Source organism: Clarias gariepinus, chromosome 24 (genome assembly GCF_024256425.1).
Source record: "Clarias gariepinus isolate MV-2021 ecotype Netherlands chromosome 24, CGAR_prim_01v2, whole genome shotgun sequence".
Lineage (NCBI taxonomy): Eukaryota > Metazoa > Chordata > Actinopteri > Siluriformes > Clariidae > Clarias > Clarias gariepinus.
In genome coordinates this window covers 15,614,823-15,639,675 of record NC_071123.1, presented here as the reverse complement: position 1 = coordinate 15,639,675, position 24,853 = coordinate 15,614,823, and the positions used below count along the sequence as shown (strand labels likewise).

The 24,853-nt window shown below is 37.5% G+C and overlaps 1 protein-coding gene, 1 long non-coding RNA gene and 1 other non-coding gene across 4 annotated transcripts in view; all 3 read left to right on the top strand.

Annotated features, from left to right (window-relative positions):
* LOC128512436 (double C2-like domain-containing protein beta) overlaps positions 1–16,523 on the top strand; it is a 67,118-nt gene extending 50,595 nt beyond the window's left edge. For both annotated transcript variants that reach the window (XM_053485707.1, XM_053485706.1), the window contains 5 exons: positions 3,139–3,265; positions 9,691–9,848; positions 12,645–12,726; positions 13,431–13,527; positions 14,107–16,523. In XM_053485707.1, coding sequence (XP_053341682.1) covers positions 3,139–3,265; positions 9,691–9,848; positions 12,645–12,726; positions 13,431–13,527; positions 14,107–14,243 — 601 coding nt within the window. In that variant the 3' untranslated portion in view covers positions 14,244–16,523. The remainder of the gene's footprint in view (positions 1–3,138; positions 3,266–9,690; positions 9,849–12,644; positions 12,727–13,430; positions 13,528–14,106) is intronic.
* Positions 16,524–20,348: 3,825 nt separating this feature from the next.
* On the top strand, positions 20,349–23,731 carry LOC128511766 (uncharacterized). Its single transcript, XR_008356204.1, has 6 exons — positions 20,349–20,381; positions 20,589–20,654; positions 20,986–21,024; positions 21,588–21,644; positions 21,892–21,940; positions 22,189–23,731. It is a non-coding gene; the product is annotated as an uncharacterized LOC128511766 (long non-coding RNA).
* Positions 20,699–20,833, top strand: LOC128512692 (small nucleolar RNA SNORA18). The gene has a single exon (XR_008356316.1). It is a non-coding gene; the product is annotated as a small nucleolar RNA SNORA18 (small nucleolar RNA).
* Positions 23,732–24,853: the final 1,122 nt, after the last annotated feature.

Sequence of the window (24,853 nt, the reverse complement as noted above, 5' to 3'; positions counted from 1 at the left end):
CTAAAAGTGATTTAGAAAACATTTTAGAGCAACTCTGAGTAAGAAAAGTACAAAAACCTTTATCTTGGTGAGGTGTTGTTGACCCCGTTGCTAGGGATGATGCCACAATTCTCAAGGACTGTGACTGGTTGATAAAAATAACCTCTGACCTCTGTAAAGGTCTTGACATGCGCTCTTCGTGAAAATGGAATGTATGATAGTAAAATCATAATGTTTGTATATGAAGAAATTGTTTAATTGACTACAGGCTACTTCATGCAAAGTTACTGTTATAGGCTAGGTATCTTAAAGTTAATTAAAACAGCCAAATGTTAAAAATGTGTCTACTTTTAAAGCAACCAATTTCCACACAGTAGTTAGGTTCATATATTTAAATTCCATACTGATTTTATTACTTGCATTCCATTTCAGATTGATGGGAGCAAAATGGCTCACCTTTTTACCAATTTACATGATTGTAGGACAGTTTATTTAAGTTGCACTTTTGGATGGTATGTAGCCAACAATTTTCTGAAAAGAAGTAAAACAAGAAAACCAAATTAGACAGGGCTAAGATGTTTCATGAATCATTTTTTATCTTTACTAAGATTTAATCCTAAATTTATGGGGAAATTCTAAGAAAATGTCATAATTCTAAGAATTTTCTTAGAATTTCATCACTAGGACCGACTTTTAGGCTTTAGAAGCTTTGTGAATACGGGCCCTGGAGTGTAGTATGTTAGTGTATACTATTTAGTAGTTTAATGCCCAGAGTTGGATTTAGCCAATGAATTAGAGGTTTAAAACAAGCACTTCTGTAATGACGGTTAACATTAACAAAAAAAATAATAAGTGGCATATTTTTGGACACTACCACCTATTACGAAGAGGCATGAACAGCCTATGTGAACATTTTTGGATTTTTTTATTTTATTTTATTTCAAACGTTAATTGCTAAACTTTAAGGAACGTCCTGACTAGAGCCCTTTGATCTTAAGATCTCCTCCAATCAAATTCAGGTATGTGGAGTGATCCCTGTAAAATGAGTTATTTTTGATATAATGACATTCTCTATAAGCAGAGGGTTTTTTGCCCTATTTATTTATAGTGTGACTGCAGTGTGTGTGTTTTTTATGACAATGGTTATGACCTAATATTTAAATGGATATCTAATACTCAAATTTTATCTATCTTCTATACGGCCTGTGAAGTTTTATCATCTGCGTGTCATGCTGTTCATTTTAGTTCAGTCCCTTTTTACTTCCTTTTTTTTCCCTGGAAAGCTAGAAATTTGTAAAACGGCCCACTACTTCACAGGAACACTAGCTAACCATCTGTCAGTTTCTGAGTACATGATACATGAACAGTCATAACCCATCAAGATTTAATAAAAAAAAAAGAAAGAAAAAGGATACTTGTACTGGCAAGAGCATCTTTTTATTTGGGGTCCTGACTGCACATAATTAAACAAACCAAAAAGCAAAACACTGGGGAGTATAGGGCTCTAATTTATTAAAATAAAATAAAAACGATCCATTCCTAAGTGTGTGTAGGAGTTGCGCAAAAAAAAGAAATTTCTTTTTTTATTATTAATAAATAGTTTGACATTTTTGTGCAGCACATCCACTCTTTGATTTTTTTTTCTGTTTATCCATCCAAATATTCAGAACATTTCTGCAGTTCTACAGCTGAAGCTCTGTTCATGTTTTTTTTTTTTTTTTTTTTTTTTGCAATTAACTTCAAATACAGTACGTCATTTTTGTTTCACTTCTTGCAGTCAGTTTCATTCTCAGTCAAACAGCTCTCTAGTGCTGTCAGACTTGGACAACACTAGGGTTTACTTGGAACTTGACCAAGACTTGCATATATGTGGTCTTAATCCAACACCCAAACTGCCTAAAAGAAGCAAAGGCACAGTCATGCTTCCCTGGTATATATTGGGTAAAGACTTTGGATCGTATCATTAGGATCCATATATAGTGTGTGGGACTTGGCACTGAAAAACAGTAGAGTGTTGAAAATAATCCAGTAAATCATATTCTATTATCTTGAGAAATAGTAAATTAAAATCGTTGTTGAGAAGTCTGTATATAAATCAGTATACCAGTCAGATGTACTTTTGGAAACTTGCTTGCTTTTTTTGTTTAAGTTAGGCAAGGTACACAAATGCTGTACTTGAGTAAGAGTTGAGATTCCCCATGGCAAATATATATCTAATAATATATCTAAAAGTCCTTCACTGACTTGTATACTTAAGTAAACGTACAGAAGTACAGGGCAACCAAATTACAGGGCTTGTACAAATCACTTTCTCTCTCTCTCTCGTCTCTCTGCTTCCCGGTTGTGAACTTGTTGTTTTCATCGGTGTCTGCAACTAGGTCCACTTCTGTTAAACACCTGTTAAACATGTCTTAAAGGAAAGGCAATTCCACATAAAAGTCAGCTAATACACATCACTGTGGTTAAGTATCGCAAGAAATGTAAGTAAAAGTACAAATATTTGCAGTACTTTTCAGCAGAGTAAAAGTAAAAAGTGTCACCTTAGAAAACTACTCAAGTAAAGTACAGATACGAGAAATATGTACTTATGTACAGTATGGAAGTATATGTAGTCAGTTACCTTCCACCTCTGATCCAGTCAAATGTACTGTAATTGTTAAGTGCCAAAGAAAAGCATACGTCTTTCTACCCACCTGAGTTAATCCATACAGCAAATAGCACAGAAAATGCATTTCATCGAGAGCAAGACTGATACAGATATCAGATTTAAGCCTAAAAGATTATGTGAAGGATATGTTTACCAGTCAGGTAGGGATTTTCACTTGAGAAAAAAAAAATTTCTTATGGCCAAGTATGATACAAAAGTAAGATCACTTGAATTTGGTAGAATAAAGTGCTAGATAATTTATTTCTTATAAGGATTTGATGTAAATAAATTCCTATGACTTTTATACTTACACAACACCAGTTAAAATACGCTTAAGGATACAGCTTTTGTTACTTTGAATCCTTGTGCCTGTAGTGATGCCCTATTATACATCACCTAATTGCAGTGTTTACATGCGATATGTTGAAATTTTTCCTCTTTCCTCCTACCCGTAGCTCAGAAAAGTGTTATTGCAGCATTTAATCTTGTCCCTGTGGTTAATGCTTTTACAGGATTTCCGTGTGTGACGAGGACAAATTCCGGCACAATGAATTCATCGGCGAGACTCGCATCCCCCTGAAAAAGCTCAAGCCTAACCAGACCAAGAACTTCTACAACTGCCTGGAGAAGCAGCTGCCTGTGAGTAATTCCCAATCACCAGACTGATCCAAGATCTCATGCACGTGAATATATTGGAAATCATTTATTAAAGTGAATCATGCATAATACAGGATTGCAGAAGTTTACAAAGATGTTTGAAGCTACAGATGTTAAACTATTATTGTTGCTTCTCAGATTGCATATCAGTCTAATCAAATAAGACATTAGTCAGTAATTGAGATGCCTGGTGGTGATGTGCATAATACGGTATTAATGATAATGGACTTGAATTAAGAAATGACTGACTGAAGGATTTGCACTTGACTGACCTTTGATTTGACCCTGACTTGCATCGACTAACTTACAATGTCATTTTGGCTTGTCCTTGTCTGAAATCGCATGTAACTTGGACTCACATTTGATTGACTGGCAGTTTGACTTGGACTTGCACTTGATTGATCTTGGATTTGTGACTTGCAATTTGGTTTGGACTTGAACTTGGTCATCTTTTTTCATATTTTAAATCATATTTTATTTTGACACAAATCATTTGCACTTAACTTGCAATTCCATTTGACTGAATCATGATTTTAATTGGATGGCACAGTGGTGTTGTGGTTAGCACTGTAGCCTCATACCTCCAGGGATGTTCACTTAACATCTACTGTATGTGAACCTAAGAAAACCATTTGTTATTGAGACTAATCAGAAAAAAATGCTTGTATTTACATAAAGAGCATAAAGATTGGACCTTGGAGCAATGGAAAAAGGTCACTGGGTCTGATGAGTTCAGATTCACCCTGTTCCAGAGCGATTGGTAAGTCAGGGTAATAGGGGAAGCACATGAAGTGATGCACCCATCATGCATAGTAGGTCCTACTGTATAAGTCTCTGGAGGCAGTGTTATGGTTTTGGGTTCTTTCAGTTGCTCAGGTCCAGGCTCAGCAACACATGTGGCAATAAAATGAAGTCAGCTGTTGACCTGATGTGGACATGAACTTGCTTAAAATCAGATCTTATTTTGACACATCGTTTGCTAATTGGCTTGCACTCACATTTGACAATATTAGAATTTGATTTGGACTTCACTTGCAATTTCATTAAAACCTTCACTTGACTGACGTGCAATTTTGTTTGCACTCATATATTAGTCTAACCTAAAATTTGACTGTGACATGCATCATGACTTGCAAGTTGACTTGGACTCACACTTGACCAATTTCAATTAGGCGGCACAGTGGTGTTGTGGTTACTGTAGTGTTAGACCTCCATGTTTGAGGATTCGAGTACCGCTTCTTGTCTGTGTGCATGGAGTTTGCATGTTCTTCCTGGATTTGGTGGGTTTCTTCCAAGTACTCTGGTTTCCTCCCATCAAACACAGAAATTCAACCCACCAAAATGTTAACATTTTAATCTTGTCCAGAAGAAGATGGCCAATGTAATTACGCATTTTCATAAAGAGTATATTTTGTTTATTGTGTTTTCATTAGAGAGTTATACATTGTTTACTGACATACAAGTCTTTCTTGAAGCTGTTCACAACCAGTAATAATTGTTCGGATGGCAAGTTTGAAGTCTGTTATTCATTTAGTCCTATAGTTTCTAACAAAAAAGTATAGCTATGAACCTTCAGACTCTTGAACCTACATGCACTGGATCAAGTCTCAGCAGCACTTTTAGTTTCTCTGGTTCAACAGAAAACAGACAATTTGTTCCGTTCCTGCCGTGCTGTGCATGCATAAGAGTCACCTTAAGAGACATTTTAATGTACAAGAAGTACAACTTCTGTCACAATAAATTCATTGCCCAAGACCTTCAACCTTGAAGAAGCTCAACCCCAAGGAAGACTTTCACCAATTAAAATAGGTTTTCTTCAAGCTCTAGTGCAGCTGTCTGAGGATTAGCCTGAACCTCACCACACTTTTACTTGTTAATGAAAAAAACACCTCAGTCTTAAGACCTTTCTGAGACCAGGCATTGTGTATTGCTCGGATTACAAGAACGGGTTCAGATGCAGTAACTGCGGCACAGCAAACACTTATCTGGATTAGCAGACTGTTCTCTTCATTTCCATTATTAAAGCCATTAAAGCCATTCATGTTTTTTCATCAGATTGGTAAATGAACCCAACCTAGCGTCTGTAACGGTTTTAGATTTCGTCAATTTCTTTCTAATTAACTTCAGGGCTTATTTTTTTGAAGAATTACTCCACTAAACTATTATGAACTTGCAATATGGCCATTGTAGCATAATATGGTGAATTGCTGCATTATGTCTTCCAGTGGTTCGAGTCGTGCTGTTTTATTTTTCCTTATGGAGACATTGCATTAAATGATGTTTTTAATATTTAGGTAATGACAGAACAATATGTATGCAAGCTTTTCATTGCATTGTCTGTTCAGCAATTTTTGGGCTTTTAGGTGTTACATAGGTAATACACTGCCTGGCCAAAAAAGTTTTCAATTCAAAAAAGTCAAAATATTAGTCTGTATCAATCAAAGACAAACATTAAAATTACTGTAATTGGGTTACGGACCATCCAGGCCTTTAACTAAAATCTGGAAAGAGAGTGGTCTAAAAAAAAATGCAGTTAAAATTAAATCATGAATGACTGTGATCACTTAAACCCTTGGTGCAGTTGCTTTATAAAAAAGTAGAAATCCCTAATCACCTATGGTTAATAGTAAGAGTGTTTTGACACAGTTTAATGAGAGCTCACAGGATCTATGTGACCCTAAGAAAACCACTTGTTAGTAAGACTAATCAGAAAGTCTTACATTTGCTATAAAGAGCATAAAGATTGGACATTGGAGCCATGAAAAAAGGTCATGTGATCTGATGAGTTCAGACTGACCATAGTCCAGAGTGATGGTGCATCAGGCTAAGAAAGGAAGCGCATGAAGCATTGCACCCATCATGCCTAGTGCCTACTGTACAAGCTTCTGGAGACAGTGTTATGATCTAAGGTTGCTTTAGTTGGTCAGGTCTAGGCTCAGCAACATAATGACGACCTGAATCTACTGAATAACTCATGGTTAGGGTAACACGTGTGTGGAGTTTTTATTCCCTGATGAGACAGGAATATTCCAGGACAATTGTGAAAGAGTGGTTCTGGGAGCTTGAGGAATCATTTTCACACATGAACTGGCCACTACATCAAAGCTAGAAATGGTCGAATAAAATCTTAGTGCGTGTTACTTTTTTTTGCCACTTCATTCCAAAACAAAAGCACTGGTACATGTGTCACAAATTGACATCTGAATCGATCCCCAGAGCTCCATATATTAATATTTTCATTTCATGGTCTTTAAGCTATGAGAGGTCAGGTCTCTGAGGAAAGCCTTTGGAAGGTCAGAGGTTCTAAAGCTCTTGATTGCCTGGCTCAGAAGCATAAAATGAAATGAAACCGTGTACTGGCACAGATCTAGACTTGTAGAATTTCACGTTTTAGACATAAAGACTGATAGATTTTTTTATTGGTTTCTGCAAACAACTTTTCGTTTTTGGTTTTTAAATGGAATGGGAGTACAATGAACTGGGGCAGTAGTATTCCCTTTCAAGTGCATGCTGCATAATCAGTAGTATGTTGAAACAGTAATGACACAATTTGATGTGCGGGTATATAGTATAGTAGTATATCTTTTTTGGGCTTGGTTTTGAGGCTCAGTATGGCTAAATACTTTCAGAGCAGTGAGAATAAATAAGGGAAATGTCCTACCTTTAGCCCAGGGTTTTTGTAACTTTTAGTTAGCTAGATTAAAAAAGACAACTGTGTACAATATAAGATGTCGTATAATGACTTAAATCTAAAAACTAACACTAGATTTAACACTGACTCACAACAGCCCAGGAAAATCCTGAGAATTCTGAATGTTTTTTTTTTTTGTTCGTTTGTTTGGTGTTTATCAGCCAAGTGTTTGTAGTTGGGGTTTTTTTCCAGCAAAATCTTTCATTTCCTCACAGATTTGTCACAGTCATTTAATGGAACAAATTCGGGCACTGGTCAGCAAAAAGGAGAAAGTGTAGAGGCAAGCAAGTCGATACACTCCATCACAGCCTATCGTGTCCGATATACGATCATTCAAGACTCAATGAGCAAAGTCATAGTGTCAGATCTGAGACCCGTGAGGCTGGGCAGAGATAATGAATGCTGATGGGATGCCCTCAGTCAATGTGTAAATTGAACATGACCCCACTTATCAATCGCCCAAGCATGGTTTGTTTTTTTCTTCAGAAGGTGTAGACAAACTGAGGGCAATGACTTTCTATTTTCTTGTAACAGAAGACCTAGTGGTATTGTATTCCTTGCTTACAGAATATCGTAACTGTTTTTAATTCATCATCTATCATTGTTATTAAAATTGAAAGAACTGAGAGTAGCTAAGATGAACGGATGGAACTCAGTCAAGTAGTTTTATTAGGTTTATTAGGTTTATTAGGCACACTTCAGTTTTTACCTTCATTTATTGTTCACTTTATCAGTTGTCCCCTACGATAGTGGAACCTCAGATTCTGAGTAACCCAATTTGCGAACGTTCCACAAGACAAGCTAAAATTTCTAATAAATTTTGACTTGATAAACGAGTCTTTAAAAAAAAAAAAAAAAAAAACATTCAGAACTTTATTAATCCCAGAGGGAAATTGCTTCTTCGCATTTATATACGAGAACCGAGTATTATGTGGCACGCAAGCGCTTTTTGTTTTGACACAGGGAGTCAGGTGGGTTGTGAAACGATTCGTTGGAGTTTCTATTATTTCTTATGGGGGGAAATTTGCTTTCAAACAAGAGTGTTCTGATATTCAAGCACGCTTCCGAAACTAATTATGTCATCACAGTTCTGCAGTGTCATCAGTTCTTTAATTTTTTAAACAACATATATAAACTCAGGTCAAATATGGCATTTACAATCATCATGAAAATAAAATTAATATAAAAAAAATCTAATTACATTTTAAGAATTTTTTTACGTTCTGCATCAGCCGAAAGTTACTTTTTCTAATTACTATATTTTTAAAGCTAGATATCAAATGGCTTTCCATTTACTATAAATGCACACTACATAGAATGTAAAATAATATTATAGAAGAAAAACTGTGCATTATATGTCCATAATAAATATAATAGAAATAAAATTCCTTTTATTCTTCAGCCACAATAATACAAAAATGAAAGGTTCCTATTTTAATTTGCAGTACAAATTTACGTATTTGTCTCCATGCTAAAATGCGTTATCCAATTTTTTGCCATAACATGTTCCACCTTCAGCAATGGAAAAACTTCACAACAGGACGACTGCTGAACAGCTATTACTCTCATCCCTGCAGTGACACTAGCATGGAATTCTTCATTCAATAGCAAATTTAATGTTGGTATCCGGTAGAGCAGCTACGATGGGATTCGGTGGGAGAGTGGGATCTGCAACATGCATTGCATTGAAGTGTTTTTAATGCGTGTATTCAAGGATTTTGATGTCAAAATGTTGATATCAGTAAATATAAATCTCCTGCATACTACATACATATTGGTGTCCTGACAATAAGCACATGCTTTGTTGCTTCATTCTTTTAATGATCTTATGATCTACCAGCTATCCAGCACTAGAAGATTTTTTTTAACTAAAAGCCAAATGTGATTTTCTTGCTTGTTTTCCTGCATTAATATGTTAATATGGCCTTATTATTCAAGAAGATCAGCTATTCAAATCAGCACTAAATCTAACAGCTAGGAGATGATTAAGGATAACACGGAGGCTGCTGCAAACACCCACATAAAAAAAAAAAAAAACTTCTTTTAATTGGTAAATTATGGCTATCTTTGAAATCACGGTCCAAACCTCTCATTCTAACTCTGCCCTAACTGTGGTCATGATGTGATGCCAGTCAGACAAGAGTTTAACCTCTTTAAAAAACTTCTCCTCTAAAGAGTTGATTCTGGCTTCTGGAGCAGCTACCAGCTGGCTGCCAGCATGAGCTGTTTGTTTAGGGGGGAGTGTACGTGCTCCGGAGGGGACGGAAATGACACAGCTCTGCTGTGGGCGACGAGAAGAGACGCCTCCTCCACAGCTAATTAACTTCATGCTTGATGGACTAAGGTGGCTTAGGGTTCAGAAAGAAACCAAAAAAAAAAAAACACACACTGAACTCTGACGGCATCAAATAAGCCGGGAGGCACAGAAAGAAAAAAAAAAACAGTCTAGACAGCAAGATGATATTCTAGCTATGATTATGAATCAGACAAAACTAATCACTGGGAAAGGGGGAAGGTGCATAGTGGGCTTTTTGCACCATACTGTGTGTTCTGCTTGCATGACTATATGATAAGCAATTAGCCTGTTCATTTCATTCTACTTTAACCTTCATTTTTCTTTTCTACACAAAACTACAGACACGGCAACACTGGCTGGTGGCAGAGACACAACCTGCGACCACAAGTTAATCTTTCGCTGTCGTCCACTTTTTTTCAGATCGATAAAACAGACGATAAGTCTCTGGAGGAGCGTGGGCGCATCATGATCTCTCTAAAGTACAGCTCGCAGAAGTGTGGCCTGGTGGTGGGCATCATCCGCTGCGCACACCTTGCTGCCATGGACGCAAACGGCTTCTCCGACCCTTATGTTAAAACGTGAGTTCCTCTCGCTGTCTTGGCGACTCACCTTTCCCGTGTAAATTCCTCTGTTCACCGGTAATCCTGTAATGAGCTTGGCTAGCTGTGTAAGGAAGCCTGGAAGCACCGGTTAGCTAAAAGGCCACCACTTTTTATTTACAGCAAGCTTAAGTACGGACAGTGACCTCGAAACGGCGAGACGTGAACCTGTCTCTTTGAGAAACTGTGTTCAAAATAAGTAGAAATAAATCCGCTGAACTGAAAGAAGGTAATCAATAAGGAGCATGACTCTAAGGTGGGCACATCTGAAAGAAATTGCCAAGGCATTTAAAAAAAATTTATATTCAGTCCTAAGTGCTGAGTTCACAGCAGTGGTTGAGGGTAATAAAGCAGAAATTCCTGCTGTGCAGAGGGCGAAGAAATACAGACTCGGATGCATTTAGAATTTCTTCTCAGAATTATTTGTACTATGTGGATAGCAATTATGATGTTCTGAGTATTAGGAAAAAAAGCTGAAAACACTATTAAACTAGATACTCAGTTATGATTAAACACATTTACAGATTAAAAAAGCTTTGGTGTACGTGGTAAAACAAGACCAGGTGAAGCAACCTTCTGGTCACGTCTCATGATACAGAATAATTAGATGGTCACAGATGTATAAATTGACAAACTTAGTGTAATGAACTTTATGTGTAGGAAAAGAAGCATCCTCACATTTAATCTGTTTATGAAACACGACCGGATTAGGGCTTTGTCTCTGTACTGAAACGTTTCAACAGCAATCAGTTGAGATTGAGTAAGAGATTACGCTGTAGCACCAAACAGATTGGCAAACCTGTTGGTCAATTGGTTGACCCTATCAGTGTCCGGCAAGAGCTTATAAAGTCCCATTGGTCAATTATACTGTTAACCCATGAATGTATTCACGGCTTTCACCATTACCCATATGTCACCGCTTGCATTTCATTCATTCCAGCCAACCTCTTTTGACTTGATTGGGGTGCTTATTTACCAATTTTTTTATTTTTTTATTTTAAGTCCAATCAGATATTATGATGCGGTTGAGAAAGTTTCATCTAAACAAAAGAAGAGCTTCTCCATTAACAAAAGGCCTTAAGGGATACAAACTATTATAGCCATCAGAAATAGTTAGTCATAGTCAGCTGCTGCGAGAGAGATGGATGAGGAGCCTCTCCTGAAGCATACTGGTTTATTGAGAGTTACCAGATTTAGTAGCTGGGCTGATCTCGGTATACAGAAAAAAAAAAAAAAGTGTGTTTGACGATATGAGAGAGAGAAGGCTCTGAGGTGTTCGAGTGGAACTGGGGATGCACTTATTAGATAATCCAGTTTACCCCTCTGTCTCTCTCTCTCCCTCTTCTCTTAACAGGAAGCCGTTAAAATTAAATGCAAGTTTCTCATTGTTAGAGGAGGTGTGTGAGCAGTCATTTTATTCACTTGGCTATTCAATGAATAAATCAGTCGATCACAGTGGCAGAACGGATGCACACACGCAGACAAACACGCGTTATTCTTGCTGTACTTGAAAGAACTTTCCATTGACATAATTGTTATATAGCTATACAAATACAGCTTAGGAGTGCTGTGCTATACATAACTCTCTGCCTAAATCCAGCCAGACTTTAGACCTTTAGACCTTATATTTGGATATAAATTCTTCTTTTATGAAGCAAACCATTTCCAACCTAAGTTCATGTAACATTCCTGGCATCTTAAATCTGAGTAAAGGGCGTGTCTTGGTGTTGTCCCAGTGTTCATGTCAAGGGTTCTTCCCCAAAACACCATCAAGCATCAAGATGATGTCCACAGGAGGTAAGAGTTAGAGCCCGAACCTATTAGATTACAGCAAGCGGCAGCGTTATAAAGCAGCTCAGGCAGTGAGTAAAGTGCCAGGGAGAGGATGGAGTGTGCATCTGTGTCGCAGGGATTAATTTCAGGGTAGGGTGAGGAAATGTACAAAATAAATTCAGTGCACAGTCTGTAGAATTAAACTACTGAGTCTGACTGGCTCATGCATTTCTGCCGCAGTAAGGGCGAAATCTGTTATTTAATCATTTAAGACGTGAGCTACGCTATCAGCTACCCTCACCGTACTTAATAATGCTGCTATCGACTTTCTTTATGACTGCTTTATATAATAAAGATGGGAAAAGTTTTAGCTTAGCTACACATCCAGAATCCACACTTAGATCACACACACACAATTAGATTAACCTGTAGATTCAGAGTCAGGTTAGTGGCAGCCATTTTGGATGCTTTCGAAAGTTAAAAAGTCAAGAATTAACTGTTTACCATGTTTATGCCTATCTAACCTGAATTCACTGTTCTTCTGCTCTTATGATCTAAGACAAAATATGCAGTCCATTTGAGTTACGTTTTGTCACTTAAGATTTAATTCTATCCTCTGGCCTATAAAAACCGCTTCCGTTTCGAGCCTCTAAAGACTCCAAACTCATCAGAACACTACACAAACACTGAAACGTGATTTAAACCATGCTGATCTTGACCTCCCTGTAGGGAATGTCTTTAATCAGCTTCCAGGGCCTGGGTTTCTCCGGCCTTTGGAGCAGTCTTATAATCAGAGGGTCAGAGCTCGCTTAACCTCATTTATAGCCAAGCCTTCAGGGTGTTTCTCTCAAATCAAATTAAACAGAAACCGGAGTATCTTTTTTGTTCTACTTTTTCATGTTTGTTGATTTGTTTCATGCTTTATGGTGAAACATCTATGATGTAGCAGTGCCCTCTGCTGGAACTCTGTTTTTATATAGTCTACATCTAAATGCATTTCAGATACTTGAAGCCAGACGAGAACAAAAAGTCAAAACACAAGACTGCTGTCAAGAAGAAGACCCTTAATCCAGAGTTTAATGAGGTACTGCTTTTTCTCTCTCTCTCCACTTCACTAAGAAACATACAATGTGTAGTATTTTATTACAGTAATCTAAACTACAACTACCCCATTTTGAACCACAGCATTTTCACTCTTGGGCTCCAATCTGATTAGTTACCACAGAGCAAAGATTTAGTTTTTCCTTTTTCCCTACAGCCGTTCCTCTGTGGATTGAACTTATTTTGTTTCTTGTTGTACAATCCACAGCCATGTCATAACCTCCTGGCAGAAGCAGTCTTTTTAATCATCTCTTTCAGTTCCCTTGCTTTCGTGATCACTGTAGAGCAGGCGGCTGGATGATCAGATTCCCAACACTGATTTAAAATATATATAACAATATACTGTATATTCTCCTCTGCTCTCAACACAATTTAATGACAGAAGTGTTTCACCTCGTGTTCGATCAGATCCAGTGGTGAAGTGTTTAAATACTAGTGAGCCGTTCTTACTGTTTTCACCACAGCTACAGCTACGTACATTCTCTAACTAGCCATATTTAGCATATTACAACTGGTTTGCATTCAGTTTCCTTTTCTGTCTATTCTCTTAAAGGATGGGGACAATTCTGGAGTTCATTACTTCTTTCTAGCTCTTAGCAAACATGCTATTATTCATCCACTGGATTCCTATGTTTAGATTGCTATATTCTGTTCTAGCTGTTTCATGTGTCTTCTTGTTTTACGCAGGAGTTCTTTTATGAGATCAAGTATACAGAACTGAGCAAGAAAACCCTTGAGGTGACCGTTTGGGATTATGATATTGGCAAATCCAATGATTTCATAGGTAAGTATGTATGCTTCTGATATTTGTTGTGTATCTTGTAAGTCTTAACTTGTTTCTTGTAACGTTCAGTGTTTGAGTTGTGTGACTAAATATATAAATATTCTTTTGTTGGCCAACTCTATTTATGAAAATCTGTGGTTCAGTTTATCGATTTAGAATTTATTTACATTTGATGGTTAAAAGTTTTTTGTTTTTTTTTAATCCTTAAAAATATAGTGCAGCTTTTGCAGAAAACAAAAACTCATTTTTGTGAGACTACTGCTTCTTCTTTTGAGTTTATGGTCAGTTGGCAATATCGCCACCTGCTGGAATGGAGTGTTGGACAAAAGATGTGTCAAGGAAGAAATTATTTACTTTGTTCAAGTTACACAGCATTTTAATAATTATTAGATATGTTTAATACTTTTAATACTTCGAAATCTGTAAGGAATACTGCTGCTAGAGACAAATCGTTCAGTAACTTTTAGTGATGCAGGATCTAATTGAAAAGCACAATGCCCCAAAAATAGTATCAAATAAAATCAACACTCTACCCATGAATCAGTTTTTTTTGTTTGTTTGTTTGTTTTTTCCATCCAGGTGGAGTGTCTCTTGGCATTAACGCCAACGGCGAGCGCCTGAAACACTGGTTTGACTGTCTCAAAAACAAGGACAAGAAAATCGAGCGCTGGCACACACTCACTAATGAACTCCCTGGTTCAGGCTTCAATGACTGACGACTGAGACGCCAGCATCTGTTTGCTCTCCTGCAAGAACCTGACGCTTGGCCTTTAACCGTCACCTCCAACATTACAGTCCAGAGATGGGTACCAAAGTGACCTCTTTTGCCGTAATCCCAGAATCTACCCCTATATGTACTTCCCGTTGTGTCAACTTTACTGTTCGATGTGGCTTTTGAGCTTCTTGGGCCAGCTTGTGTTGATATGAAGAGGTGTTTCTCCCTGGCGAATAGCAGGGCGTTGTGTACAAACGTTTCAGTACTGTTCAACTTGCTGTTCTCTCTGCTCTTTTTACGATCCGCTCTGATGTTTTAGTACAGTACGTATTCGAGAATCTTGTTTACACGAGCTGCCGATGGAGGTTCGGGTGAATCGCTCGATCAGATGGATCGTTAGACCAAAAAAAGATTTTGGAAGGCAGTATTGGTGGAAAAAAGCGTTGATTGTTTACATCTAGAATCCGGTGTATAAATTGAATGCCTGACCAAAATGGCAAAAAAAAAAATATAATAATAATTATATCCTTGTTCTAGATCTCCATTTGGCTGTTCTGTTTTTATTTCTGTTTTTTAGTAGTATTATTTTTATTATTATTAACTTTAGGACCCAGTGTTGGTGCAGATTAACAAATGTGTTTTATTCAGCCAGACCATCAAGAATGTGTGATGTTGAAAAAGCGATGGACCAACATCTATCCTGTTTACATGTAAAATGCCTCCAAGCAGAAATCCTGTTCCAAGTGAACGATTGTAGCTTTGCACCCTCCTCTAGTCATTCTGGTGATTTACAGTAACGTTGGTCTAGATGTCATTGAGGTCTGTATTGAATGAGCCACGTTCAGTACAGTGCTAAGGGTTAAAAAATATACATATTAAATTAGGATTGATCTCATCTATTTTTTTAATGTCATTTCATTCATTCATCCACTAAAGAGATCTTCTGGCACAATGTCAAAACATATTTAGCATGCATTCAGTGGTTTTTCTCAGTACTGGACTTTTAATACGTATTTATTTTCAGTGTTTATTTTTCAGGCTAGTATTTATATATATCTATTGCTATCTGTTTTTTTGTGTAGTGCATTTTAAATTGATGTGGACGTCCACTTTCGAGTAGTTTTAGAGCTGTAGGAATGTCGGTATCTTCATATGGCCAGGCATGTGTAACTGAGGACTGCTGCAGCAAATCTTCTATCAAAGCGCTCAGTGCAACAGCCAGACTTGTGACATCTTTTGTAATCTGTTGCCTTTGTATTCAAAGCTCTATGACGTGACAGAAAAAATAAATAAATAATCAAATAACAATGCATGCCGTGTTCTTAAATGGTCCTCGAACTGATTTTGCTTAACGCCCTTTGATGGACTTTGCTTAACGTTTGATACTCTTCTGTAAAAGCAAAATCATCAAAAGATCACTGAATGTCTGTTTTTTCTTCTTGGACATTTTTTGGTACCCTGTCTCATTGCCTGTCCGGCTCCTCTGTCATTTCGATAATATGATCGCATGTAAAGGCTGGGGGGTGGGGGGGTGTTGGGGGGGGAAGGATCATGTCTTGTTCTGTTTCCCTTTTTTCCCTAATCTCAGGCGATTGTTTGCAATTTGAGTGGAATGAAATTTCTATGTTCCTACTTCTTGTTCATCACCTCTTGCACCGAATGGCAGAGTTTATCGTGCCTTTTCTTTTCTAACAGTCTTTTTTTTTCTTTTTCTTTTTTTTTTGCACCGCTCACTTTACAACAATTCCTAAGGCGGATATTAGCTTTTAATATGAAAACTATATGATAACGTTCGGCATATTTCTATTGTGTCCGTGTCGGAATATTCTATCACTCGAAATATTATCACTCAGTGAGATGTCTGTGTGTCCTTACACTGGGTTACTGGGTTTAAGTGGGGGGGGGGGAACACATTTAAAGCATGAAACTACACATTCTGGTTTCTACACTTTTCTTTTCTCTTTCTCTTTGGGTTAGAACTAGTTATAGAAACCCTAACCACACTAGACATTCTCTAAAAACTCTTGGCTCCTTATTCAGTGAATTCTTAAATAAAAGATATAATTTTTAAGACTTCAACTTTGCTTTAATGCTTTTTTAATATTAAATTAAAATCTACCAGAAACCAGAATATGATATTTTCTTTATGTCCGTTTAAAAAAGGGGGAAAAAAGGTTCAAGTATTATATCTTGCGTGTTTTATACTCTGGCGAAAAATGTGTTATTTGTATATGTTCTGATTTGAAAAACATGTCTAATAAAGTAGAGAACCAACCTAGAAGCCTTGTTTGCTTACAGAACCTCCTGGGTTACTAGCAGAGCTCTTTTCACAGCGATGTTGGAAAGGCCCACATTTTACTTTTTAGTTATCACCAGTCTCTGTGCTCCCTAAAGTTTGTCTCTTCATATTCCAGCTGAAATAGCCCTCAAATTGTTTTTTATTTCTCATAATTTCTCCGTTTCCAACAGCAGAGCTTAGGAACAAACGAGCTGAGGGGTTTTTTTTTGTTGTTGTTTTTATGAGGTCACAATAGGTGGGAAAAAAGCATTTTTTGTGCACACACTGCAAACCCATTTAAATGTCTGAATAGATTTTCTAAAATGAGTAAATATTGCATAATAGATTTCCAAAAAATATTTGTAAAAAACTGAGAAGCCATGTCTCAAAGTTTCTCAGGTTGACACACAGCCCACAGCTTGTTGGGTCTAATCAGTATGCAAGTTCTGCATTGTTCAACCATACTAGTCAAATGTTGAAGCTGGTTATTACCTGATATCACCACCAGCTGATACTGTACAGTGGTGCCTAAAGTGAAATTCAACATTTTAATAACATTCAATTTTTTTTTTTATAAAAAAATCAATTAATAATAATTTGTTTACTTGCTTGTCACTCGCTCAATTTACACTTGCTCGACTGCTTTCTGAACGTGTACTGAAAAATGTTTTCTGTTGAGTTTAGGCCAGGGCTGCAGAAGTTAAACATCGTCATATAGCTGTTTTTCACTCGTTTTTTAGTTAATCATCACAACTCTTCAGAACAATAATACATTGGATATGTTATCTTAAGACATTTTGCCACCACTATACTGTATATTACAGTACATTAAGGTTTTCCAGACGTCAGGAGCCTTTGTATACTTCGGAAACACATCCAATCACTTTTAAACAGGGATTGGGGGGGGGAGTTTGATCTACACTGAGGATCCTGTTCCAGAATTCCTGCATGGAAACTGGCAGACATCAAATAAAACAATTGCACAAAATTAATTGAGTTCTTTGCATCTTTACATTTGATAGCCTGCCCTGTTTATGGAAAACCTATGGTATAAAGAAAACCAAACAGTATTTAACCAGAAATGAGTTTATAAGTTTCATTTTCAGAGCAGACTTCTATCTAGGATTTAGGTGCTTTAAGTTTAACTTATTAAAGACTTGACAATTTACAGCCAAGTAAAGATTATGCACATAACGATCAGCCATAACATTAAACTATCTAGGATTTAGGTGCGGGGCCTTACTAGATCAGACTTGTTTGTCCAACAACCTGTCTGCTAAGCCCCATATACAGCAGGCTGTGATGCACAAGGTGATATCTTTATATTATAATCAGTACTGATTTTTTTTTAGCAATTTTTGCTATATTGGGGTTTTTTGTGACTCCTTTTCTTTCCACAGGCATAGATTAACCTGCTCATATATAACTTATGTTATTCAATTTACCTGGCTGTGGTGTTATTGTTATGGCTGATCAGTGTATTTGTATAACTCAAAAAAAAAAATTCTAAATTGTTCTTTAATTTCATTTATTATAATGCTGGCAATATACTGTTACTATGATCAAAATAATATATTAAAATGAGTTTGTTAATTAAATTTTATTGACATTGGCTCCTGCTACAATTCAAAGTCTGAGCTGCTGTTAAAGATGACAAATCAATTGCTTCTGTGACCAATCAGGCTTGAGTATTCCACAGGTGTAAAAAGGAAAAACCAGGGTGGCGTTTCTCCTTCGTGGTCCCTGCAGTTATGCGCAGGAGCTCACCGTTGCTCAGGTCCTCCTCCTTCTCTGCTGCCACATGTAGATCAATTCTACCTCTTGAGTCTGCAGTTGAGATGTCTGCTTCCTGTCAATAACAGGATAATAACATGCATCATCAAAGAAGAAATGATGAGCTGGTGCGCACTTTTCTTCTGATAAACAGACATGAAACAATGAACACTGCTCATCAATCAGCAATGTGGAAAAAGTGCAAATGTTTGCAAAACACTTGATTAGAACAGCATCAGCAGAGATCTGAAGTAAATCTGAGAAAAGCCAGAGACTTCACCAATACAAGATATAAATCAAACTTTATGAATTCTCCAGTTTTTGATTCATGTACTGCAAAGCAAAACCCATCCAATCTATTTCATTCAGCCTCATTACAATCTGCTGTTTAAGATGTATTCTGCTTATATTCTAGGTATACTCATTTTTAACTCCATGTTTAGACAATAATTAAAACATTTCATTTGTTTATAAAAATGTATAACATGATCAATATCTCCAATATACATGCAATAAAATAAAAATACCTTTAAGTGTTTTTAACATGTATTTTTTCATAAACATTTGGGAACATGTATATTAAGACTTTATATATATTTTACTCATCATGATTGGCTTTTATATTCAACTGCTCTCTCTATGTTCAATTAGCCATGTGACTAGCATTAGTTAATATAATTAATGAAGAAAGAAGCCTGAAAGAAAGACAGATTTAAAGAATTAAGCAAGATAGAAAACTCAAAAACAGAAGCTTAATAAAAAAAATATTTAAAAAAAAACAAGAATGGGTGTAGTACATCAGAGAAATCACACATAATGATTCTAATGAGTGGTCAAGGTGGTCTAGTCGAAAGTTCGATTACCATATACAGTATATTATTTCAACTTTTACCTGTCGTAAAACCCTGTCGTAAAGTTTTCTTCCATTTCTCCTATAAAACTTGCTTCTTGCTCTACGTCACATGTCTGCTCGTGCCCATACATAGCCCTCCTATTGGATAATCTTCCTGTCTTTTGTTCACGAGTAGAAACTACTAGCCAATCACGAGGCAAGAGTTTTAGTAGAGAGGGCAGGGTTTCTCTACTTGTGGGCGGGAGATAGTGACGTATCTTGTATAACTCTTGTCGCCGAAGTTCTTCCGGTCTCTTTCTTTCGGCTCGCTTTGAGCTCGGTCCTATGGATATGGATCCTTTGCGCGGGTAAATATTTGTGGTTTTAGCTTTATGTGTTATTATGCCGTAAACTTTGTGTAAACATAGTATCATATTTCGGAGTCAATTTTAAGTACACATTTAAGACAATTTAGTTTGATTCATATTTAGGTAACGGTAGACTTGGGCCACGTGCTAAACATCCTAAAGTGTAAATTAATTAATTTGACGAGAACTACAGTGAGCCGAATGAATTATATTTTTAGGAAGGGGTTATTAATTACCTCCGCCACGTTTATCGCCCCCTGGATGTGATTTGTAGCCGAGTAGCTAAGCGAGTTAGAGGGCGCACGTGCAAATGCGCGCGCACACGCGCTGCAGCTCTCCTCTCTGAAAGCCATGTTAAATCATTTGTAGAGTGGAATTTCTCCTCTGTCATGGAGCATCTCCGCTTGGTTGCATGGCTAGATAATGTCCAGGTTTGCTTTCATCTCCGCACGACAGATTGCTGAGGTGACAATGAGGCCTGGGATATTTCTAACAACCATGCTGCTCTTCTAAAAAGGATATCATAAATGCACGAGTTTACACTTGTTTCCCCACCCCCTTTTTCTTTTCAGCATGCCTGGATGTGCAGATCACTGGGGCATTCACAATGACTCCCGAGCTTCAAAAAGGCAAGTAGTATTGAGATTTCTTAGGTAGCTTCATTGTGCACAGTCCTAGTCACGGCCTAGTGGTAGTGGGCTTAGGAACTAGTACAGTGCAAAGAGTACAACTCTGTTCTCTTGCAACTCACTGCTGTTTTCCATTGATAGCAGTGCTACTTATGGGAATGGACAATTTACTTATTAAACTCTGGATAAATTCAAGCTGTTATTGACTGACTGTCTTTTTATCATTAGGCTTGGGATGGGTGTCCTGACCAAACTTCAGGTAATGCTCACTTTTCTTTGTGTTGATATATAATGTAATGTATATTAATACTTTTGTCATGATGATTGGCTTTTTATGTTCAACTGCTCTTATACCTGTGAAAGAAATTTGCCTCTCTGAACACTTCTTGTTTTTGTTTTTTTAAGAAAAGTAAGCATGGGTTGATGTTGGAAAAACTGCTCACTTGTATTGTGTATTGTTTTCTAGGGCTGCCGACATGGTGCAAGCTTGTGGCCTTCGTGAGGATGCTTGTGCAGTACTGATCTGTACATGGTAACTACACTTTCTCAAATCTTTTCCCATCTGCCAATTTTATTCCTGAGGTCTATCCCGACGGGCCCCTCTCAGTAGAGCCTTGTCGTTGGAAATGCCTCGGAGATGAACTCTGTAGTATTAGCTTTACCCATAGTGTTACTGCCATTAATGCTGTGGGCAAACGCTGCAGGACAAACTTTCAAGCTTGTAACATAACCATAAATACAGTCTGTTTAACCCCTCTAATGTTGGAGTTGTTTTTCTTGCTTCACATTATTTTAGTATCTAGTTAATGCTGAATTAAGTTGCTGGTTTGCTTGCTTTTTACACATTTTGCTTGCTGTTGCAGCTGTGGTGTCCACCTGAGGGCGCACTGGTCCCAGCACCGGTGAGTGTCATCCCTGTATGCATTTATTTCCAGCACTGTGGTATCTGCATCCAGTTGTATGTCTGACTGGATTGTTCAAATGCCAGTGCAAGAACAACTCGAATACCTTCCACTATGGACTTTACATCCTTCGCATGTTGGGTCCTGGTTGGTGCCGAGACATGTCATGCTAAGTTTATGTATTTTATTAAGTGCTTTCAGGAATTGGAGCCCTTAGGGGGTAGATGAGCATCAAAAATGTTACTTTAAATTACTTTGTGCTATGGTAGAACACTAACCAGACTTTAGTCCTGGATGTTTCATAATGTGCTTGATGAACATATGGGTGGCAAAATTTTAGCAACAGTTCTGAACAATTCTGTAACAATGCTCATTTGTCACTTTTGTGCAGCCTCATGTTTTTTTTTTTTTTTTTTTTTTGGCTGTTGGTTTTGAGGATGCGCAGTCATGCTTTAGTCAGCACTTGCATGTGAGCATTCGTGGTATGCTGTGTCAGGCTTCAACCACAGCTCTAACCCCTGTGAAGGATTTGTTCAGCTGATGTGTCATTTTATCATTTGCAGGTCAATCCCTGAGAGGCCTGGATAATAAACATGAGCCAGATTCAGAATCCAAACCAGGTAACTGCTTCACCCAAACCCCCCCCCCCCCCCCTTTTTTTTTTTTTTTTCCCTTCCCCTCGGTCATATACCAAAGCTATCGGGAAACAATGTTCCCGACTTGCTGTGGACATGACCGTAAAGAATATCCCATCCCGGTGGATTGCTTCAGGATAACTGATGTGGTCTGCTGGGAACATGTTTGTACAACAATGTACAGCTGTTTTGCTTTTCTGAACATAGATTTAAAACTTATTTCTTTGGACAGGTTGTGAATGTTTCATCCTGTCCAGTCTGTGGGATTCTCCAAAGTGAAGGTGAGATCATGAGAGAACGCAACAGACGGATCACATTCAAAGGGGGTCAGCCATGTAGCACCACTGGCGATCCTTAACGCCGTGATCCCACATCAGCGCCCTGCGTTAGTTTTTGCTGGTCTTTGTACTTCAATGAGAGACCTGCTGTCCGCTGGGCAACATTTCAGTTTTCTATTGTCTTCCTTGAATGAAGTGCATTTGTAATTTTTTTTTTATTTTTTTTTTTTTATTCCCCTTCTATCCAACAGATCAACCTGAAAGGATGCTGATGTATAAAAGGTCAGCGTGGCGTTCTAATGGTCACTCCCAACGAAAGTGACGTGTGGGTTTTGTTTTTCTTAGTGTCGTGCAATTCTAAAACAATCCTTGCATGGAGGCCTGCAACATAGAATTGATATAATTGATTACTAAAAGAGTAGGTAACAAATTTCATAATCGATTCGTGGTGTTGTGCGATGCAGAGACATTTGATTATTTAAAATCAGAGTGAATACACTGGGTCTCTCTAGCGCACTGATGCTAGCAGAGTTTAGCACCTCATAAACAGGGCGGAGCAAAAATAAAACGAGTGAAGGTAGAGGAAAACTACATGGTGCAGACAAAGAAATCCATGTGACCCAAGTCATCCAAGGTGTGGGAGTATTTTGCTCTAAATAAACAGAAGTGTGTTGACTGCATAGTATGCAAAAGCGACATGGCATGACACAGGAGCACCACGGCAATGATTCAGCACCTGAAATGCAAGTGTGCATCTGTAGTGTAGAGAAGTTCTTACATTCAAGCAAATGCTGTTAAATGTTCTAATTTGTATTTTTATATATAAAACTATTGTTCTAGCAGGTGGCACTATTTTTAAAAGTCTATATTTGGCAGATGTAAGGCATTTGTTTTTTTTTATCCATTTTTATTATAACAGCTCACTGTGCAACATGTTTGTTCACTTTCTAAAGATTTTAGTTCTGTTTTTGAATAAAATTAATGCCTGTTTTTTTCTGGTTAATTGACAGAATAATAAATTAAAATAATTGTTAGTTGCAGCCCTTCTTGCATGTATCCCCTTGTTAAAGCAAATTTAGCTCCTTCAGGTTGTGTAAACTCATGTCATCCATGCAGCTTGGTCGTATTTTTGTTGCTGCGCTGTGTCATTTTCTGGCGTCACAACTCCTGGCTCGGTGGGGCGAATATCGTATATAATGTTTTTTTCCTTGTTTATTCAAAGCGTCACAGCTCATAAAGGATAAGGCCTTCATGTGTTACTTGTATTATAGGAATACATTGAGCACTCAAACTGCATTATAATTGGGAGCCTTTCTGCCAAGCAGAGACTCAACTCTCGGCATTTCCCACGGGTCATGGAATGCAGATTAAAGGATTCTCTTTGGGGAGCACAGCTTGCAGTACTCCTTTCATTCTCCCCTTACCTAAAAGCCTGTTTGACTGAAAATGCTGGTGTTTCAGTTGCGGCAGTCTGTTGTATTTCATACAAAATCAAAAGTGCTAAGCAATGAAGTTTAAATGAAAAAAGGGGGGGGGGGTCGGGGCTGGTGCAGTATATCTGTGGTTTGAGCATGTGAAGAATAAATTATAAACAAGCCATTGCTTTCCTTGATGGAATCTGAGGCCCGTATTAAAATTGTTAAGAACCTATCCATCAGGAATAGTTTCTTCCTTTTTTTTTTTTTAGAATTGTGAAATTGGTGTTACTGATTTTTGCCCTGACTCAGCTCTAAATCTGTAAATCATGGTTCTGTGTCCAAAAGTCACTATTAATAAAGTTATTTTATGCTGGAATAGTTGGATTTAAAGTCTGCTTTACTTATTTTAAAATGTGGGGGTTTTACCCTTTCCTCACTCAAATACAGAAATAAATAAACTCTCAAATGTTGTCCTTTTTCTTTTATTTTGCACTGTTTTGTACCAAGTAAAAGGTCTCGAGTTTTACAGTCTGATGATTTGTGCTCATTCTGTCTCCAGTATTGCAAGTTCAGGAAATGTGGAATGTAACAAAATGTTATACTTGTTTCACTGCAAGTTACTCTTCAAAGCTCGCCAGATCAATAAGCAGGATTTTAAAATGATACACCAATGATTAAAACGTTGCCTTAGCTCAGTTATTAGGTGGTAATAGTGTTGCTCAATATTCTCCCTGTTAATAAACACCTATAAAGCATGTGTTGCTTAATCTTGTTTATTTCTGCTCTTTAAAAAGAGCACAGAGGTATGAGTTTTCTGAATAGAAAATCTAAATCCCCCGCACCCACCCTCATCAGTAGCCTCTTCTTAGTACTTGAGTATCATTATCATAGTGAGAAGCCCACTCCTTTAATCTATTTATGACTCCTCAGAATAAATTCAAGTTAACTATTGGCTCTTTCCAGGTACAACATGCCAAGCATACAAACCTAAATAGCATCAGCTACTTGCTGCATGTTATGTAACATCAGTGAATGTGAAGGCCTGAAATCCCATCAGCAGATACTGTGATAGTATTTTCGAGCTAAATGGACGGCTGTCCTTTGACCTGATCCGATGCATGATTTAGCTTGTTTGGGAGATCAAATTAGCCTCAGGATCTTATCACTGCTTCACACAAAGACGGCCTGTGTTTATGACCCTGTCACTGGCCTGACACAGCATGTGAATTATTAAACTGCCGCCTATCTTTTTAATACGGTGACAGGGGGGTCAAAAATTCCCCAGTGCTGTGTGGAATTAAGACAGCAATGTTGGATATCATGTATGTTTTTTTTCATAGACAGTAAAGTTTGGTTTCAAAGAACTTGCACATTATAACCACCCACCTAATACTGTAGATCCTTCTTTTGCTGTTAAATCAGCCCTTACCCATCGAGGCATGGATTCAACTAGATTTCTGAAGGAGTGATGTGGGAACCGGCACCAAGCTGTCCGTAA